At 36.8% G+C, this 20,899-nt stretch overlaps 1 protein-coding gene across 1 annotated transcript in view; it reads right to left on the bottom strand.

Annotated features, from left to right (window-relative positions):
- Positions 1–20,899, bottom strand: part of TOPAZ1 (testis and ovary specific TOPAZ 1) — a 62,687-nt gene that overhangs the window by 3,800 nt on the left and 37,988 nt on the right. The window contains 7 exon segments of the mRNA XM_068983103.1: positions 1,746–1,949; positions 3,617–3,781; positions 11,051–11,216; positions 14,312–14,412; positions 15,154–15,328; positions 16,463–16,529; positions 19,857–19,972. Of these exon segments, the coding sequence (XP_068839204.1) occupies positions 1,746–1,949; positions 3,617–3,781; positions 11,051–11,216; positions 14,312–14,412; positions 15,154–15,328; positions 16,463–16,529; positions 19,857–19,972 (994 nt within the window).

Here is a 20,899-nt window from a genome sequence, read left to right as displayed (position 1 = left end):
CTGAAGACCGACCAGTGACTATAAATTACTCATTTCATTTTATAACTCAGGTACATTAGAAAAAAAAAAATACTCTTTATAACCTCACTTGTATAAGTCCCTAAAGCTTCACTGCATATGAAAATCAGGCATAGGTGTGTTTACATAAGAGGAAAAGTACTAATAAGAAAGGTACTGAATTATACTCAGGCATTAATTGTTTTAATACATTGCTTAAAAAATGTCTTTAAAAATAAATTATTACCAGGGTTGAAAGAATCTGGGGGACGAGGGAGTCAATCAATGCATATGGGGTTTCTTTTTCGTTTGATAAAAATGTTCTAAAATTGATTGTGGTGATGGTTGCACAATTCTGTATATACACTAAAATTACTGAATTATACATATTTAAATGGGAAAACTGTGTGGTATTTGAATTTTATCTTAATAAAGCTATTAATTAAAAATTTTAAATGGCTAAGTTTAGCTGTTTTAATACAAAATTTCATCTTCAGCTAAAAAACATAAAGATCATAGAAATCTCAGTTAAATGATTCCAAGTTAATAATTTGTTTCTGCGCCATATATAAATGCCTTCTGATGGCATTTTCCCCAAATCAGTTATTTGGAAAAAAATAATCCCATTAACATCAATTCTAAAAACTAAAATCGAGAAGTTATAGCAAATAGTAACTTATATACTTTGTGGTGTGATTTCTACCAGTCTGCAAAGAGAGTATGAGGAGTTGAAACATAACCACAAAATTGAAATGAGGTGTTATGAACAAACAGTTCCACCCTGCTTCTAGATTTCTGATCATCCTTTAAAAAAAATTCAGTTTTCAAAACTTTTTATTGTAACTGGCAATAAGAAATACATTTTACATAATGACCTAGCACACATATAAGAATATCAAATAATACATAATCTTATTATCTGCAATGCATACTAATATTTTCTTTCACATCTCATTGGGGAAATAAAAGTTACCACTTGCTAAACTGATCCCAGTTGGCAACATGAGAAACACTTCCAGTTCCAAGAGGTTTCTGTTGGCGCCGATGGGGTGGCTGGGATGTTTGACACATATGGCACAATGGTGACAAGAGTAGGTACTCAAATGTTTGTTATACAGATGGTAGTGGTAGAACTGGAAATTTATGACAAATCACTGCATGAAGGCAGAAAAGAATTCCTTTGTAGATCACAGAATTGTATTCTAATTAAAATACCTGCGAGGAGGTTGGGACTAGAGAAGTATTCCTTTTCTAGGCTTACTTGTTAGAAAAGAACAACTGTTAACAGATGAACAAAGTCCCATTACTGACAGCCATGTGGAAACCCATTACCTATCACGTTGCACAGTAATGACAGCCTCTGTACTTCCTGTGTGCCTGTTTTAAGATATTCTAACCAGAAAGGTCAGGGATAAGTACACATTCCTGAAACTTCATTTTACCAAGTGCTTTACTCCTATATATTTATAAAATATGCCAAATTGGTTCAAATTCTGTCATTTATTTCCTTTTCATATCCTCCAGTGGACATTCCAATATGCAAAGAAATAAAAATATAGTAATTAGAAATAAGAGACATAACAGGTTTCAAAAGAGCACAAATCTGTGTAGACCACTGTTTTTAAACATGTAGAAACCGATCTTTTTATATATTTAATGTCACACCATGAATATTATACATAGATGTCAGGTTAGAAAATCAAATTCAAAACCAATATATCAAAATTAAAGTTTAAAATGTAACTTACTTTTGTAGTGGGCTCTGGCTTTGAGCCATAAACAACTCCTTCCTAAAGAAGTAATTAATCTTCTAAGAAAGGAAAAATCAATAGGGATGCTCTTTGAAATCATGAATTCAGCTACAGAGGATGACATACCAAGGCTGTTGCTTTCTATACAGGCATCTAGAAGTTTATTAAAAAGTAGGCTATACTGTGAGACCTCCACAGTTTCTGAAAAAAAAAAAAATTGATAAAATGAAACTGATCTACTTTCATCTCTCAAACTTCTCTTTTACTCCTTTCCCCTCTACTCTCCTTGGCCCATTCCTACCCAATGTAGGAGACAGTCACCAAAATGCAATCATCTTATACACTAAGTTAACAAAAAAAAGCATTCAAAAAAGCAAAACGGTGTGCCACTTTGTAATGGAGAATATGAAAGGAATGTGACCATAGAGGCTGCAGTAACATCCATGTCCATGGTTTCCCATGTGACTGCATCTGTACGGTTCTGTCTGCATTCTATCTATAGTGTGGACCTCAGACTCCTGTTACTAAAAATAAAACGACCACTCACAAATATTCACTCTCAAATTAAAAAACACCAAAACCGTCCTTTCTGGGGTATGTCTATTCCTTTCTGCCTTTCATTCAGAAGAAAGTGAAATCACTTGGAGACTTCTAACTCTTTTATTTGCTATATTCAATTAGGTGGGTCTATGACCTAGACTCTAGGTCTTTAATGGGCTTCCCTTGTGGCTCAGCTGGTAAAGAATCCTCCTGCAATGCAGGAGACCTGGGTTCAACCCCTGGGTTGGAAGATCCCCTGGAGAAGGGAAAGGCTACCCACTCCAGTATTCTGGCCTAGAGAATTCCATGGACTGTATAGTGTATAGGGTCACAAAGAGTTGGACATGACTGAGTGACTTTCACTTTCATGGTCTTTATCACTTTTGCATTTTTCAGTGGTCCGGGCCTTATCAGGAAATTTATCTTCTTACCTTATACCAGAGGAACTATGTCACTCCCTGACCCCAAAACTCAGGGGAGCCCCAGCTACACATAGAAAAGTAAATTCTTTTAGCCTGCCATTCAGGGTCTTCCAATATCTGGCACAACTATCTGATCAATCTCACTATTATTACTTTGTTTCATTATTAAGATAACTGTATATCAAAAGCTAGTTCTACAGCAACCATTATACCAGAGATACTAAAATAAAGAAAACCTCATTGACTTTAAGAAGCTTACTATCTAGAGGGAGAAAAGGATAACAATGCTAATGACAATACAGAATCTCAGTGGAATACATGGGAAAATGGAGACTGACAAAACACTGAGGGGAGGCCTTCAAGTCAATGTTTTCATTAAACATGAACCCATGCCCTGAACCCACCGCTCGGCTCATTCCTGACCCAAAGCTTCTGCTGCTTCCCTTGACATGGACTCTCTCCTGCTACTGATCTATGACCTGCAAGCATTCAGCACTACCTGCCACCGCCCACGTGGGCATCTCTTTCTTTGAACTTGTCATCTGCTGTATTTCCTCCATTTATTCCATGTTTTTCTATGTTACAATGGAGACTAAGTTCAATCTTTGTTACGTGATTAATTGACTTGTTTGCTGATGACTTACTTGACAGAGGAAGGAAAAGGGGAATGATGAAATGCTGCTTTCAGGAACTGCTGACAGACAACCCAAAGATAAGCATTTCTGCATTTTTAAAAAAAACTATCAGGAAAGCATATTCAATTTGCAGAGAACACATTTTACAAAAACAAATATCATTAAAAATATATGCTAGAATATAAAATTCAACCAAGACAGGTGGAGAACTGTTTCTTATTAAATACCAGATGGGTCAGAGATAATTAAGCTAGACTTTGACATAACATACCTTGAGAATTTTGAAAACCTGGTAGATTTTGCAAAACTTCAAATGTCTGTCTGTAAAGACTCTTGGCTAAGATTTCATGTGCGATTGTACAGAGCAGATTATGCCGATTGAGCACATCCAGTCGATCGCAAGGCCATACTGGTGTATTAATGATCCACTCAGACTCTTACAAGAAGGAAAAGTACAAGCACTTTACATCATGAAAATTACTTAACAGTATAATCACGAATGTTTTTAAATATCTTTTGGAGAAAGTGGCAAAACTTAAATATGCATACTCAGAAAGATAACCACAGCTCAGATTTATTAGAAACAATGTATATAGTGATGATTAGCATCCTAAGAAGATGCAAACTAATGACCACTGTTATTTTAATTTTTTACTAATTCTTCATTTTTCTAAATGTACTAATCAGTTATTGATTCTGAAGTTAATGATTACTTTTATATGATGTTTAAGATTATAATGTGTATCTGTTACACTGTAAAATATTATTTGTGAGGACAAACTGAACAATTTTACAGTAAAGAATACATAATTTAATTAGTTTTGGTATTCTTGGGGAACAGCTTTTCCCCACAATATCTGCCTATTTAAAATTTTTAAAATAAAATATTTGCTATGTACAAGTTAACATCTATCATATATAAATAATAAAAGCATAATAATAAAAAGAACACTTAGGTAACCAACACATAGCTTAAAAAAAAAAGAGAGTATTACCTATACTGAAGTTCCTTAATTTCTGCCAATTTTCATATTGAGAAAAACAATGGCAGACTGTAGTACAGAACACCAAGGTGCTAACATGGTAGAAATGTCAGTATTTTACTGTTTACCTATTTCCCTCAATCATTATACATGTGATGGGACACATAATGAAATGCTGTCATGTAACAGTCAAATCACATTTCTGCATTATTTTTCAACTGGACTAAGAGCAGGAGTTATGCTTTTGTGCCCTTTCCAGCATGGTAAATACAGAAAGTATTACAGAAAGATTTGGTAATTCAAGTATATAATGCCGAAATAAAGCCTCAAGTATGGAGAAGAAAACTTTAAAACAGGAGCTTGTTTTAAAATTACTAGAGCCCACTTAACTGGCAGACTTGATTTATACTACCTACGAGGCAACATTTTACAAATATTCAGTTCAGTTCAGTTCAGTTCAGTCACTCAGTCGTGTCCGACTCTCTGTGATCCCATGAATCGCAGCATGCCAGGCCTCCCCATCCATCACCAACTCCTAGAGTTTACCCAAACTCATATCCATCAAGTCGGTGATGCCATCCAGGCATCTCATCCTCTGTTATCCCCTTCTCCTCCTGCCCCCAATCCCTCCCAGCATCACGGTCTTTTCCAAGGAGTCAACTCTTTTGGCATGAGGTGGCCAAAGTATTGGAGTTTCAGCTTCAGCATCAGTCCTTCCAATGAACACCCACGACTGATCTCCTTTAGGATGGACTGGTTGGATCTCCTTGCAGTCCAAGTGACTCTCAAGAGTCTTCTCCAACACCACAGTTCAAAAGTATCAATTCTTCAGCACTCAGCTTTCTTCACAGCCCAACTCTCACATCCATACATGACCACTGGAAAAACCATAGCTTTGACTAGACGGACCTTTGTTGGCAAAGTAATGTCTCTGCTTTTGAATATGCTATCTAGGTTGGTCATAACTTTCCTTCCAAGGAGTAAGCAAATATTAGTGCTCTACAATTACTAACTCATTTACACAGATACCTTCATTAACCTACTTGTAAAGTGATTAAATCAATAATGAAGAGAAATGCTGAAGAGACTAAGAACACGAACTAGTAATTCACAAAAGAGTTAAGTACAAATGGAAACAAAAATAGTTAAATTCTGTAATAAGCAATTAAATGCAAAATAAAACAGTGAATATCACTTTTATCCTATCAAACTACCAGCAAGATAGGAAAAATAATATTCAAAGGTGCCAAGGTTGTTTCGTAACTTCAAACGCTGGTAAGATGACTATAATTAGCAAATTTCTAAAGGTGTAGAGTGCTTCTGAATTCTACTCACATATTTAAACCTAGAATGGAATATTCAGAACAGCCAGATTAGGGTTTACTTAAATTAACATGCACCAGTTTGTCAGATAACTAAACACAATGAAATTGGGCAGTAACATCCGTATTGTCAATGCACACCCATGGCCCTAACAGGACAGGATGTATAGATGGCACCTATGCAATAGTTCTCTAAGGCTTTTCTCACAAAGGGAAGCTTTCTAACAAACTCAAAATAATGTGCTGCAAATGTGAATGGCACCAAGGGCAAATATGCCAACATTTACCAAAAAGCTTTAAACTTCCCTTACCTTTGCCCAACAATTCCATCAGAATTTATCCTAAGGGCATACTAAAGATTTAGCAGGGATGTTTAGAAGGGATTACTGTTTATCATAGCAGTTTAAAAACCAGCTAGTTCAAGAAAAGTGGATGCATGGACATATCACAGAAAAAATGTCCAAGAAAAGACTTCTGCCTAAACAAAATGCAAGGTATAAAAGAGTCTGTATAGCAACACTATGGTGTTATTTATAACATTGGATGGGTAGCTAAATAAGAATTTTTTTTATCATCAGTTTTGCTTCAGTTCATTTCAGTTCAGTCGCTCAGTCGTGTCCGACTCTTTGTGACCCCATGAATCACAGCAATCCAGGCCTCCCCGTCCATCACCAACTCCCGAAGTTCACTCAGACTCACATCCACCGAGTCAGTGATGCCATCCAGCCATCTCATCCTCGGTCGACCCTTCTCCTCCTGCCCCCAATCCCTCTCAGCATCAGAGTTTTTCCAATGAGTCAACTCTTCACATGAGGTGGCCAAAGTACTGTAGTTTCAGCTTTAGCATCATTCCTTCCAAAGAAATCCCAGGACTGATCTCTTTTAGGATGGAGTGGTTGGATCTCCTTACAGTCCAAGGGACTCTCAAGAGTCTTCTCCAACACCACAGTTCAAAAGCATCAATTCTTCGGCACTCAGCCTTCTTCACAGTCCAACTCTCACATCCATACATGACCACTGGAAAAACCACAGCCTTGACTAGACGGACCTTAGTCAGCAAAGTAATGTCTCTGCTTTTGAATATGCTATCTAGGTTGGTCATAACTGTTTTTGCAAGGAGTAAGTGTCTTTTAATTTCATGGCTGCAGTCACCATCTGCAGTGATTTTGGAGCCCCCAAACATGAAGTCTGACACTGTTTCCACTGTTTCCCCACCTATTATCCATGATGTGATGGGACTGGATGCCATGATCTTTGTTTTCTGAATGTTGAGCTTTAAGCCAAATTATTCACTCTCCACTTTCACTTTCATCAAGAGGCTTTTTTGGGGAACTTCCTGATGTTCAAGCTGGTTTTAGAAAAGGCAGAGGAACCAGAGATCGAATGGCCAACATCCGCTGGATCATGGAAAAAGCAAGGGACTTTCAGAAAAACATCTATTTCTGCTTTATTGACTATGCCAAAGCCTTTGACTGTGTGGATCACAATAAACTGTGGAAAATTTTGAAAGAGATGGGAATACCAGACTACCTGACCTGCCTCTTGAGAAATCTGTATGCAGGTCAGGAAGCAACAGTTAGAACGGGACATGGAACAACAGACTGGTTTCAAATAGGAAAAGGAGTACATCAAGGCTGTATATTGTCACCCTGCTTATTTAACTTATATGCAGAGTACATCATGAGAAATGCTGGACTGGAAGCAACACAAGCTGGAATCAAGATTGCCAGGAGAAATATCAATAACCTCAGATATGCAGTTTTGCTTATCCATCCCTTATTATTTCTCTATAATGACTAAGTATTACTTCAGTTCAGTTCAGTTGCTCAGTCGTGTCCGACTCTGAGACCCCATGAATCGCAGCATGCCACGCCTCCCTGTCCATCACCAACTCACATAAAGGCAATAAAAGAAAGAAAAAGTGAAAGTGAAGTTGCTCAGTCGTGTCCGACTCTTTGCGACCCCATGGACTGTAGCCTACCAGGCTCCTCAGTCCATGGAATTCTCCAGGCAAGAATATTAGAGTGGGTTGCCATTTCATTCTCCAGGGGATCTTACCAAACCAGGGATCGAACCCGGGTCTCCTGCATGGCAGGCAGACGCTTTATTGTCTGAGCCACCAGGGAAGCCCAATAAAGGCAATAAAAGTTACTTTAAAATTTAAGAGCAGTTTCTCAACAAATAGCATAACTTTTTTAAAACAAAAATTTGTATTCTATAATGTTAAAAGAAACTTATTCTTCAGCCTCCAAACCTTGATTATAAAATTGTGGTTTTAAGCGTTTTTTCCTCCTTTTTTTAAATGCTGGTAAGGGTATAAGGCAAGGTAGGAATTTGTTGCTCATCTGCCAGGAAACAAGATGCTGAGCAAGAGTTTAAAATGTGAGAGTGAAAACATGAAAAGTCAAAACAATGGAGTAATTCTCACCAAAACGTCTGCTGCACAATAAATAAAAACGTGTAAAATATTCAACAGTTCTCAAACGAAGTGTATGTAAACCCCTCCTTTGAAAAGTTTAGTAGGTAATAATTGCAGGTTTTTAAAAGGAAAAAAATACGGTAAAAATACGTAAGCTAATCTGCCTCTCATCCCTGTCCTCCAAACACTCAATTCTTCTTCCCAGAAGCAACCACCATCAAGTTTCTTATGTATCTTTCTGCAACTATCTTAAGGGTATAAAGCAAAGATGTATATATCCATTAAAAAATTTTTTTTTACACAAATGGTAGCATACTGTGTACACCATTCAGGCCATTCCTTTTTTATTTGGTAATAAATCCTGGAGATCATTCCAGTGAGTATCTGTGGCTCTAACTCATTCTACTCCATCATATGGCTATTACACAGCTTCACTAACTGTTACATCCTTAATGGACACTTAAGTTATCTGGAATTCTTTGTTATCATTGTTGATGGTAAAAAAAATGAGATTTCATATAACTTACAGTGCATACCTTCAAATATAGAAATAACGTGTTTGTAGGACAAATTCCTAGAAATGGAGTTAATAGATTAAAGGAAATATGCATTACTAAATTTTGACAGATATTTTGTCAAAAAGCCCCTAAAGACAATCTGTGTGAAGGTTCATTCCTTTATACCCTCACAAAAAGCATATCACTAAACTTTAATCTTTGCTGGTCTGACAGGTGCTTAGGATTTTAGTATTTATTTCTCAGTTATTACAAGCGAGATCAAGACACTTGTATTTCCTTTCTTGACAATGGCCTGTTCACTGCAGAACCCCGTGAAGAACAAAAAAGTTCTGGCGACAACTTAACATACTTCTGTGGATCCTTTTTCAGAAGAAATAAAATTTTACTTATGAAAAATGACTTTCAATTGAAAAGGTCATTGCAAAAGAAAATCTTGTGTTGATAACTGACAGAATTTAAAAAGATAATCTCAAAACTGAAACATCAAAATTGTAAAAATTCTAAATCTCTATAGCCCACTCCATACCCCTCCCACAAATACTCCAGTTAGAGAAAGACTGGTTTTGCCAGAAACTTTTAGGCAGATGATCACTTATACCCATTTTTACCAACTATTTTACCCTTCCCATTTTCTTACCACATTTTTTCTTTCTCATGGAGCTTGTGAACTCTGGCTTGCATTTTGCTACTTCCTCTTTTTATAAACACTCTGTTTTGTATTTGTATATTTGTATTTTGTGTTGTATCTTTCTATTTTGTTAATCTTTCTCCCAGGAAACTTCACTGGCTACATTTTTTAAGTTGAAGAAAACCTTTTCCAACAAGCTTTTGATCACAAAGTCTAATCACAACCTCTATATTCCACAAAATCTCAGCATTCGATAAATGCAGGTGTTTTATATATAGATAAATATGTACATATGCTAGTTTTGTGCGTAAGTGCAAAAGCTTTCAATTTTATTTACTTATGGATTTTATTCTGTCTTCTACCTAAACTCTGAGATTCTTGAGGTTTCTTCATTCTTGTTTTTAAAACAAGAGGGTTTATTTCTCTCTCGTGTATAAGAAGTCCAAAAGCTGGCACCAGCTCTGGTGTGCACAGCACTGAGTGGTTCATCAAGGACTTCATCTGCTTCCTCTCATTAGATCCTTGTAAAAACGCTTGCTTGTGACACTCATCCCAGGTGCTCTTCCTTCTAAAGCACCAGCTTGTTTGTAGTAACTGTTTCCACTCTATGTTGCTGTTCCTGGTCACCAAACGGGCTTCTCTCCCCTCATACTGTACCTTTTCTTAACAATCCAGACCCTTATCGGCTTCATTTACATATACAGCAACTCCAAACACTGGGGAAAATACATCACAGACACAAGGTTAATATCCATAATACATGGAAGGTCCTGTGAACAAGAGCCAGGGATATCACTCTGGGACCCAGTGGGCTGCAATGAACTGGAAATTACCTCCAGTTGTCAGTCATCTTGTCATAGACTTGTGAATGGTGGCTTCCACGTTCCTGGGCCAAGAGTAGCCGTGCGTGGCAGTCATGGGTCCTTGTCATCACTCACTGGTCCTATGATGCCACTGAATTGCACACCAGCCGCTCTCGCTTTCCTTCAGGTGGTTACTCGCTCAGTCGCTCAGTCGTGTCCGACTCTTTGCGACCCCATGGACTGTGTAGCCCACCAGGCTCCTCTGTCCATGGAATTTTCCAGGCAAGAATACTGGAGTGGGTTGTCATTTCCTTCTCCATCTTCATTCTTATTTATCCCATTTTATCAAATAAAATCTGCTTGATGGCCTAAGTAGCCAAAGCTATATTAGATGCTGTGCTACTACTTTGCTCTCTAAATTATACTTACCTCATGCCCAACTGACCTTAGTTGCTTCTGCTGGCTTAACTGCATTGGAATTTCTGTTAGATGAATTGACTTACTAGGGAAAACAAGCTTTATTGTCTTGGTTTGGAGCCAGCTTGTCGGCACATGCAAAGATAGGGTTTATACAGATTGCAATCAGGATTTCCCTGTCTCAGCAGCTGAAGCTTGGGCTCTGAAGCTGGGCTGTCTTGGATTAAATCTGGCCTCCACATCTTACTTGTTATGTCATTTTAGGCAAGCTGCTTATTGTTTCTAACAAGATTTTCTTATCAGTAACATGGGGATTGTAATAATTTGAAACTCATAGGGTTTCCATGAAGATTAACTGAGATAATCAGGTAAAGCATTTCTATGGTGCTGAGGTCAAAGTAACAACTAACTTTTCAACAAAGGTTCATACAGTTTCTCTTTAAAGCTAGGTTAACATTCTTTCATTTTACACAACAACCTTTCCTACCCACATGAACACTACAGGCTTAGGCCAAATTATCACCCACCATTTAATACCAACTTGAGGTAATTACAAATCCAAGAATTTATAATAAGCTTACAAAATATTTCCTGCTGGTATGTATCAGAACTTACCCCTTAATACCCAAATGGCACCATCTAGGCTTCCACTTTTTAGAAAAATTTCTGCTGCAATATTCACAATTTGACATCTTGGTGCTAACTTCTCAGGCCCTATAAGTCCTTTTAAACTTGTAAAATGTATTTTTAATTCATATAGTTTATCTAAGACCTTCCTTCCCTAGAGTAAAAAAAAAAAAAAAAAAAGAACACTGATTGTCAATCATTTAGAATATGATAGAGATACAAAGTCACTGAAGATTATATAGAAGGTAATTATGCAATTTGAATCATTTGAGACTGATGGCTATCAAACTGCTTCAAGACGCTCTCCTTAAGCCCTTTCCAGCTCAGCCATGAAAACGGAAAGGGAAGGGGAGCAAGCAGGGCTTTGCCTCATTAACCACTGGCCTCTTTTCAGTGGATCTCCCTTCATCTGTTTTAGTCAGTGAGCTTCCTGTCTAAAGACCTCATTTGGCAAAAAGATTTCATGCCTTAAAGTGGAAAACTACCCATTATATGTTCTTGGTCTTTATGTTGATCACCCTGAGATCCAGGAGGGAGAGTCAATGAAAAGAATATAATTTAATATAAAATTGAGATAAAGAATGATAGTGGGAAAAAAAGGGGATAAAACTGTTGGCTGAAAATTGTTTTCTGAGTCAATAGGCTAATAGTTTCACATAGTCTACATGAAGACTGTCTCTAGGGTAGACATTAGAAATTGGCCATGTGTTATTATTTTTATTAGGGTCAGCAAAATTTTTCTATAAAAAGCCAGATAGTAAATGCTTTGGGCTTTGCAAGTCACATTTGGTCAGTTGCATATTCTTTTTGGTTGTTTTTAATTTTCTAAGTCTTTAAAAATGTAAGAAACATTCTTAGTTCATGAGTAGCGACTTCACTTTCACTTTTCACTTTCATGCATTGGAGAAGGAAATGGCAACCCACTCCAGTGTTCTTGCCTGGAGAATCCCAGGGATGGGGGAGCCTGGTGGGCTGCCGTGTATGGGGTCGCACAGAGTCGGACACGACTGAAGCAACTTAGCAGCAGCAGCAGCAGCAGCAGTATAAAAACAGGCTGTGGGCCAGATCTGGCTTTTAGTTTACAGACTCTTGTTTCATATTATATTATACGCTATTTTGAGTCAGATCCATATTATGATGTCAAAGCACTTTCAATCTGACTGCATTAAATGAGTGCATTTTTCAAGGGATACCTTAAGTTTAATTCCAACTTTTATGTTCATAAAGGAAGCTTTATTAAAAATTTTCATTTACATTTCATTAAAAATTCAGCTAAGTAAGATAACAAATAAAATACTCATTCGAATAAGATAGTGAACATTTAAAATTAAAATATAGGCACAAATTCACCAACTGCTTATATCTTAAATAAAAACAACCAGATAAAATTAAAATATACTCTGAAATTAAAGCAAAATCAGTCTGAGTTTTAAAAAGAACTTTCCTACTAGGTAGTCCTCAAATTCTCAAGCATTAAATACCCAAGATACTAATGCTATGATAGACCTTAAGCTAGATTGTGAGAAGGGGGACAAAGTACATTTTGTCCAGTCCAAGTCTATCAGATAATAAGTGCTCTTGAAGAGCTTGGAAACTGGAGATCTTCTGTACAATGATTATTTTAAAAAGTTTTTCTTTAAAAAAATTTTGAATTTTGTTGTATATGAGTGACCATGTACACATTTAATGTCCTTAAATATTATTTCAATTGTGAAACAACCTCTTTATAAAAAAGAAGGAAGCAGGGAGGGAGATAGGAGGGAGGTTCAAAAGGGAGGGGATATATGTATACCTATGGCTGATTCATATTGAGGTTTGATAGAACACAACAAAATTCTGTAAAGCAATTATCCTTCAATAAAAAAAAAACAAATTAAAAAAGAAGAGAAATGGAAAAACTAGAGAACTGGAGGGAGGAAACCACCTGCACTTGACTACATAGAAATAAACCAGTATAAGAATTTTTTAAAAAAAGAAGGAATAAAAGTTATGTTTTAATAATTGATTCAATACAACCTCACTCTCAACTACCCTACTCTCCATATCTCAGCACTTCTCTTCCTACTTTGGATTTTCCTGTCCTTTACTTCACTTTATTGAATCTATCACTCTACCTGCACCTCAGGGAAGTATACCTCAGGTAGTACAATGTGGTCTAGAGTTGCTATACCACTTCTATGATGAGCTAAATCTCAAAGGTAGACATGAAGATACCAACAGTGTTCCAGGGAATCCTAGGAAGTAATTTTAAAGTAGTTCTACTTATTGTATCTTGGGCTCATCTTAAGAGAGGTCTTCAAAAACTGTAATACTACCACTACTCAGGAGTTGGCAAACTATACTGAACTGACAGGTGCTTCAAGTAAAAATGATATTTAGCACAGCTTCTTAAGTATTCCCTATACTGAGACTCTTCATAGTAGTCAGCCTCATGCCACCTCCTTTCCACATGTTCTAATATACCACCTAGGTGAAGTGAAGTGAAAGTCGCTCAGTCATGTCTGACACTTTGCGACCCCATGAACTATACAGTCCATAGAATTCTCCAGGCCAGAATACTGGAGTGGGTAGCCTTTCCCTTCTCCAGGGGATCTTCCCAACCCAGGGATTGAACCCAGGTCTCCCGCATTGCAGGTGGATTCTTTACCAGCTGAGCCACAGGGAAGCCCAAGAATACTGGAGAGGGTAGCCTATCCCTTCTCCAGGGGATCTTCCTGACCCAGGAATTGAACTGGGGTCTCCAGCATTGCAGGCGGATTCTTTACCAACTGCTGCTGCTGCTGCTGCTGCTGCTGCTGCTAAATCACTTCAGTCGTGTCCAACTCTGTGTGACCCCATAGACGGCAGCCCACCAGGCTCCTCCGTTCCCGGGATTCTCCAGGCAAGAACACTGGAGCAGGTTGCCATTTCCTTCTCCAATGCATGAAAGTGAAAAGTGAAAGTGAAGTCAGTCAGTCGGGTCCAACTCTTCGCAACTCCATGGACTGCAGCCTACCAGGCTCCTCCATCCATGGGATTTTCCAGGAAAGAGTACTGGAGTGGGGTGCCATCGCCTTCTCCGCTTTACCAACTGAGCTATCAGGAAAACCCAAAATACCACCTAGTAATTCATTTACTGTCTGAGGCTCAATTTGCCCCCTGTAGTGATAATCAGCAAAATTTTAACTTTCAAGGTTAACATATATTCTATACAAATATGTAAAACGAACACTCTACAGACCAAGCCCAAACAAAAATTTAGTGAAGTACCTTGGACCACTGCAACAGCTTGTGATAGAAGTACATAGCACTGATTCCGATTCTTCCCAGCAAAGTTTTATCTACTTCACTATTCTGCAGATCTTTGCTAACTGAAACACAAAGTAGATACACAGAAGAAAATGAAACAGTCACTTTGAATGGTGGAAAAGGCAAATTTAATATGGAATTAGTGATACTACCACAAAGACCAGGTGTTGGCAAACTACAGCCCATGGGCTGAATCTGGCCCACGGCCCATTTCTGTATAGCCTGTGAGCTTCTAAGAACAGTTTTTATTTTTAAAGGGTTATTTGAAAAGAAAACTATGTGACACAGATCATATGCTGTGTGTGCAACATCTAAAATATTTACTATCTGCTCCTTTACAGAGTTTGCCAATCCTGATAGAGAATACAGCAGTGAAGGGCTCACACACACACACACACACACACACACACACACACACACACAGAAAGGTTTCAAAAACACATGAATTTTATTGACTTGCAACAGTGAAGATAGTAACAATGATCCCAAAATTCAGATTCTCCGCTATAATTTGCTAGCAATAGTTTTACCAATCTGAATGAAAAGAAAAATAAGAACATGAAACATTTGATATACTGACCTTTTATCACTTTTTTATCATTATAATCTAAATTAATAATAAATGGAAAAATTTATAAAGAAGAAATAGTATCTAAAACCTGCAATATTAATTTATCTTCAATATGGAGACTATTAGGAGCTTTATATGTTTTGAACACTGTCCCAGTTAATCTATCAATCAGTAAGAAAGAACACTGTATCACCCTAACATGCAGTACTCTGACCAAAACAGCAACATTTACCTGTTTCAGCAAATTCACAAAATGGAACACCTGGTCGCTCTTCTTTACAGTCTTTTGTTAGTATTTCAGCAATATAAGCACAAAACCTCTGGAAATCTGCAAATTTTTCACAGCTCATTTTTATGTTAAGGTATACATTTCCCAATTTGGTCCAGTCACCTTTTTCTTTACAATGCTATGAGAATTATTAAAAACAAAAGAAAAAATGTAAGCTGTTATTTATGCAAACATATTACGGGGTAGGCTCATGTAGGCATTACAGAAATTAATAAGACGTGATCTCTGCAAATGTTATATAAGCTTCCTGGCAAGTGTTGTAACAGCAGTAACATGTTACTGTACAATTTGCTTTTCTGACCATGGCAAAGCCTATATAAGTTCCAGATGTCAACGTACACTTGTTTTAATTATTTAGTTCCTAATGTCCTTAATGACATCATCCCCAAACCTGGAATACACGGGGGAGATAGCTTTTCAGAGAAGAGATGACTAGCAGCACGATTTGAGCTGCCTCCACAGTAATACATTATTTTATTACTGTTACAGGTTGCATTTTACGATTATTTGGCCATTTGTGATTTGGGGCCCACACACAATTTTGGGCATTACATTTCTTCTACAAAAGGACCTACAAAGTAAATTTCAGTAAACTTACTATCGTTCTATTACTTTCTAAAGTAAAAGTTTTCTATACCAACAAAATATACTGTTTGAAGGACATAAATATTAATTTAGACTAGATCAACAATTATTAGAAAGAGTATAAAAATGATCTCAAAAAGTCAAGTCATCCTGAAAGTCCTCTATTTCTTGTTCAGACTTTACAAGCTTGGAGAGCACACACTGACCATGGCTTTACCCCGTCAGGTCACATACTGTCCATTTAATATGATCTCCCATGGATCGTGACAAGAAAGCCAACTCACTCATGCACTGAAGGAGTCCACCTAGTTATAAGAATTAAAAGCCAAGCTATAGATCACTATAGCTTACCATACGTTAATTTTAAACTGAACAACTATGTCTAGAATGAGTTTTACAATAGTTCAAACTCTAGAAATTATGTTTGCAGTTGAAAGCATTAACTTGTAAAAAATTAAACTTCTTTTCCTTCTCTTCTCTGTGAAACAGCTGCATTTGTAAACCTTTTTCTAAAATTGGGTTACTATTCAAAGTTTCTTTGTTGTTACTGGTTTTCAGAGTTCCCAGCTATGTATTTAAAAGATAAGCATCATGGCAACTCACTCCAGTATTCTTGCCGCCAACCGCCCCCCACCCCCCAAAAATAAATAAAAGATAAGCATCGTACCTCTATTTCATTCAAGGCTGCCTCCAAGTCACATTTCCAGTTCTTTTTAAATTGCCTCATGTGTAACCTTTAACAACAGAAAAGGGTTAATTACGTTCACTCCCCCAAAGTCAATATTGCTCCTAATTCACTTGTTAACTTATACCTAAAAGACTGGAGAAAGAGAGAGTAATATGCTATAAAAATTCTTTAGTGCTGAATAAAATGGTAATTGCACAGATACCTTACTTAAACTATTTCCTCCTGAACCACAGGCAATGAGAAGGAAAAACAATTTCATATGAAACCATACTTTCATCCCAACTTGAAGACAGAGAATGTCAAAGCTTCAAAATAATTGTGAATACAAAGAGGAAAAAAAGAACGCAAAACAAATCCTAGCACTTGCTCTCTGCTGCTCTTACTCCACCCTCATTGCTCCAGAAGGACATGAGGCAAGCAAACACTAACCACAACAAACCAAAGCAAGCAAAAAAAAGTATCTGTAGGGGAGAACCACAGAAGGAAACTAGCAGAAGGACCTAACAGTGACTAAAAATTACCATTACAAAGTCCACACAAAATTTGAAAGTGCTAAGTAAAAAAAGTGGGTAGATGAGAACATAAACCACACAGAAGGAATTCAGAAGTTTGTATGATTTGAACAAATGTGAAATGCATGGATAGCTTCAGGGACAGGAAAAAAAAAATGGAAGAAGTATGCTTTGGCAACTGGGAAGAGGAGAAGAAAAGGTGCAAAGAGCAGGGTGCCAATAAACTAATAATACTGTAGAAGAGCTGACTAGGGGGTCAATTTTGGTGATTAGTCCCAATGTTTCATAAATTATTCCAGAGCATTAAAAAGGAAAGACAAGTTGCTAATTTTTATCCATTCTGCTGCTGGTCACTTAGGTTGTTTCCACTGTCTTGGCTATTATAAACGGTGTTGCTATGAACACTGTGGTGCACGTATCTTTTCAAATTAGAGGTTTCATCTTTTCTGGATTAATTCCCAGGGATGGGACTGCTGGATCATATGGCAACTCTATTTTTGGCTTCTTAAGGAATCTCTATACTGTACTCCACAGTGGCTGCAACAATTTCCATTCTCTCCAACAGCGTAGGGGGGCACCCTGCCCTTCACACCCTCTCTAGCATTTATTGTTTGCAGACTTTCTGACGATGGCCATTGCGACTGGTGTGAGGTGGTACTTCACTGCAGATTTGCATTTCTCTGATAATCAGCAATGTTGGACATCTTTTCATGTGGGCCATCTATATGTCTTTGGAGAAATGGCTAATTAGGTCTTCTGTCATTTATTGACAGTGTGGGGGGTTTTTTTTGGTGTTTTTTTGACATTGAGTTGTATGACCTGTTTATATATTTTAGAAATTAAGCCCTTGTTGGATGCCTCATTCTACAAATATTTTCCCCCAGTCTGTAAGTTGTCTTTCATTTTGTTCATGGTTTCCTTTGTTGTACAAAAGTTTTTAAGTTTGATTAGGTCTCGTTTGTTTATTTTTGCTTTTATTTCTTTTGCCTTGAGAGACTGGTCTAAGGAAATATTGCTACATTTTACGTCAGAAAATGTTTTGCCTATGTTCTCTTCCAGGATTTTTCCAGTGTCATGTCTTATACTTAGGTCTTTGAATCATTTTGAGTTTATTTTTGTACATTTTGTGAGGTAATGTTCTAACTTCACTGATTTACATGAAGCTGTCCAACTTTCCCAATACCACATGCTGAAGAAACTGTCTTTTCTCCATTGAATTTTCTTGACTCCTTTGCTGAAGATTCTTTTGTGATTCTATATAAATTTTAGGATTATTTGTTCTAGTTCTGTGAAAAGTGTTATAGTTAATTTGATTGGGAATGCATTAAATCTAGATTGCTTTGGGTAGTATGGCTATTTTAACAATATTAATTCCAATAATATTAATTTCAACAATATTAATTCCAATCCAAGATTAGTAGCATTGTTTTAAAATGCAAAATAGTGGGGACAACTTAAATACCCACACATTGACTGAATAAACTGAAGTACATTCAAACAATGGAGTACTTTGGCTTTATTAAAAAACGACAAATTTCTCTCCAAACTGATTTAAACTGATCTCCAGGATATGCTGTTTGAGTGAAAAAAGCAAATTTGAAAAGAGCAAATTTGAAATTCATTATATGCTACACTGTGTGTAACAAAGAAGTTGGTATAAGAAAATATATAAATATCCACTCATTATAAGAGGATAACTCCCAAAACTGAAAGATTGGTTACCTCTAATATGTAGGTGGAAAAGGGGTGAAAAGGAGGAGGAAACAGAAATGGTAGAGTAGGAGTAAGGGGGAGCAACATTTCTCATTGCATGTGTTTATACTGATGGTTACAACCAACAGTAGTATTTCACATACTTTCCCAAATCAAACAGACTACGATGTGGGATAACTGAAAATATAATACAAACAGTAATAGATAAATCTAAATGCTCTATAAATGAATAATCACACTGTATGGGTATTGGAGAAAAAAGGGAACTAATAAAATGGCACTAGAGCAAATTCACAGGGGCTGCTCAGGTAATTTTAATTATTTTCACAACATCTGTCAGACTCTGTCAAACTACTATTAATTTGTTTGGATCTAACCTCTTAATAAATGCTACTGTTAATGTATTTCTTTTGGCCTCTGGATACTAGTGTGGAAACTTCTGTATTAGAGGATCATGAGATATTAAATAAATGTGGAAGTGCCTCTGAAGGAACTTTCTGGGCTTTCTCACGGAGTTTTCTGGTTGGCATCATTTGCACTTTATCAAATCTGCCTTTGTTAAAAAGTTATGGTTCATTTAAACTCCTAAAGTTTGCATACTTTTCTCTATGTAAGTGACAGTTTAACAAAATTTTTATCAAAGTCATGGCTTTCCTTTTTCTCAATACAGGTATGTTATGGTACTACTCTTGTAATTATTATAGGTTGTTTTTTTTTAAGGCCTTTTGAGGCTCATAAGCTAAACAGAGAAAGCAAACAAGTCAGAGAAAGAATGAAGGAGAGACCTTAAAATATTTTATCTAGTTAACATGACAAGAAGTGAGTGAAAGAGAAAGAAGGATTAGAGTAATTTGAATACATGTAAGAGAGTGCATTAAGCAGAATTAAGTAAGTTGTGAAACAAAGCAAGAGAGTCTTTACATTTGATCTGCCAGGTAGCAAGACGAAATCAGGTGATGAAAAAGATCTGGTGAGGCTGGCCAGGAGGGCTAGCTAGAGACAGATGACGATAATGTGACCAGGCCATAGCCAAGAGGGAGAAGTGCTTTTGGTGGGCATATGAAGAATGATAAGTACTTTGTCTTCATCCTTTTTAAGTCCCCACCAAAATACATATATTTTAGTCCTAATTATAATGATTTTCTTACCTGGATTTCATTTCCAGAACTGTAGTTATTTCTTGCTTGGAAGCCTGTACTTGGTATAAAAGCTTAACAATATAGTTAAAGTGTTCTAGGTCAAGTACCATCCCAGCTTCAACGAGCTGTGGAAGAGGGTAAAGAGTAGTCATTCTTTTAAAAATGTGAAACCAATATGCGTGGGAAAAACTAAGAGGCTGATGGAAGAAGTGAAACATGGAGACAGAATTAAAATTCATTAAAAAATCTGAAGCATATTTTTCTTCAAATATTTGAGAACCACCATAAGACACCTTACATCAAGAATTTAAAGCAAAAACGAAAATAATACTTCTGAATTTAAACTTGAACATTAGTCCTTTTCTTCAAGTTATGTCAACTACTGTATCAATTGAACCTCTTGCTTGGTACTAATTCTGTCTTTTAGTAAGTATAGCACTGTGGTTATACTGTATACCTGATGATAAAATTCCTGAGATATATCAAGTTGAGGTTTTCTACAATGACTCTAGGTGATCAGTAATTTCTTTTTTTAAAAAAGATTTATCTATCTTCAATTTTACTGAGCTATATCAATAACTGACATATAGCAACTGTGTAAGTTTAAGGTATACAGCATAATGATCTGACTTACATATATCATGAAAGATTACAATAATTTTAGTGAACATCTATCATCTCATATATACACAAAATAAAAAAGAAAGAGAAAATTTTTTCCTTGTGTTGAAAACTCTTAGGATTTATTCTCTTACCAGCTTTCATATATAACACTCAGTGAGTAAAGAATCTCCTTGCCATGCAGGAGAGCCCACTTTGATCCCTTGGGTTGGGAAGTTCCCCTGGAGAAGGGAATGGCAACCCTCGCCAAAATTTGTGCCTTGAGAATTTCATGGACAGAGGAACCAAGTGGGCTAGAGTCCATGGGGTCACAAAGGGTCAGACACGACTGAGTGACACACACACAGTTTTTATTTCTCTTATAACTGGAAGTCTGTACCTTTTACCACCTTCATCCAATTTCCTTACCATCTACTTCTGATAACCAGAAA

This window comes from Capricornis sumatraensis, chromosome 10, assembly GCF_032405125.1.
Source record: "Capricornis sumatraensis isolate serow.1 chromosome 10, serow.2, whole genome shotgun sequence".
Lineage (NCBI taxonomy): Eukaryota > Metazoa > Chordata > Mammalia > Artiodactyla > Bovidae > Capricornis > Capricornis sumatraensis.
Note: the sequence above shows the minus strand (reverse complement) of the source record. Positions and strands in the feature narration are given on the sequence as shown.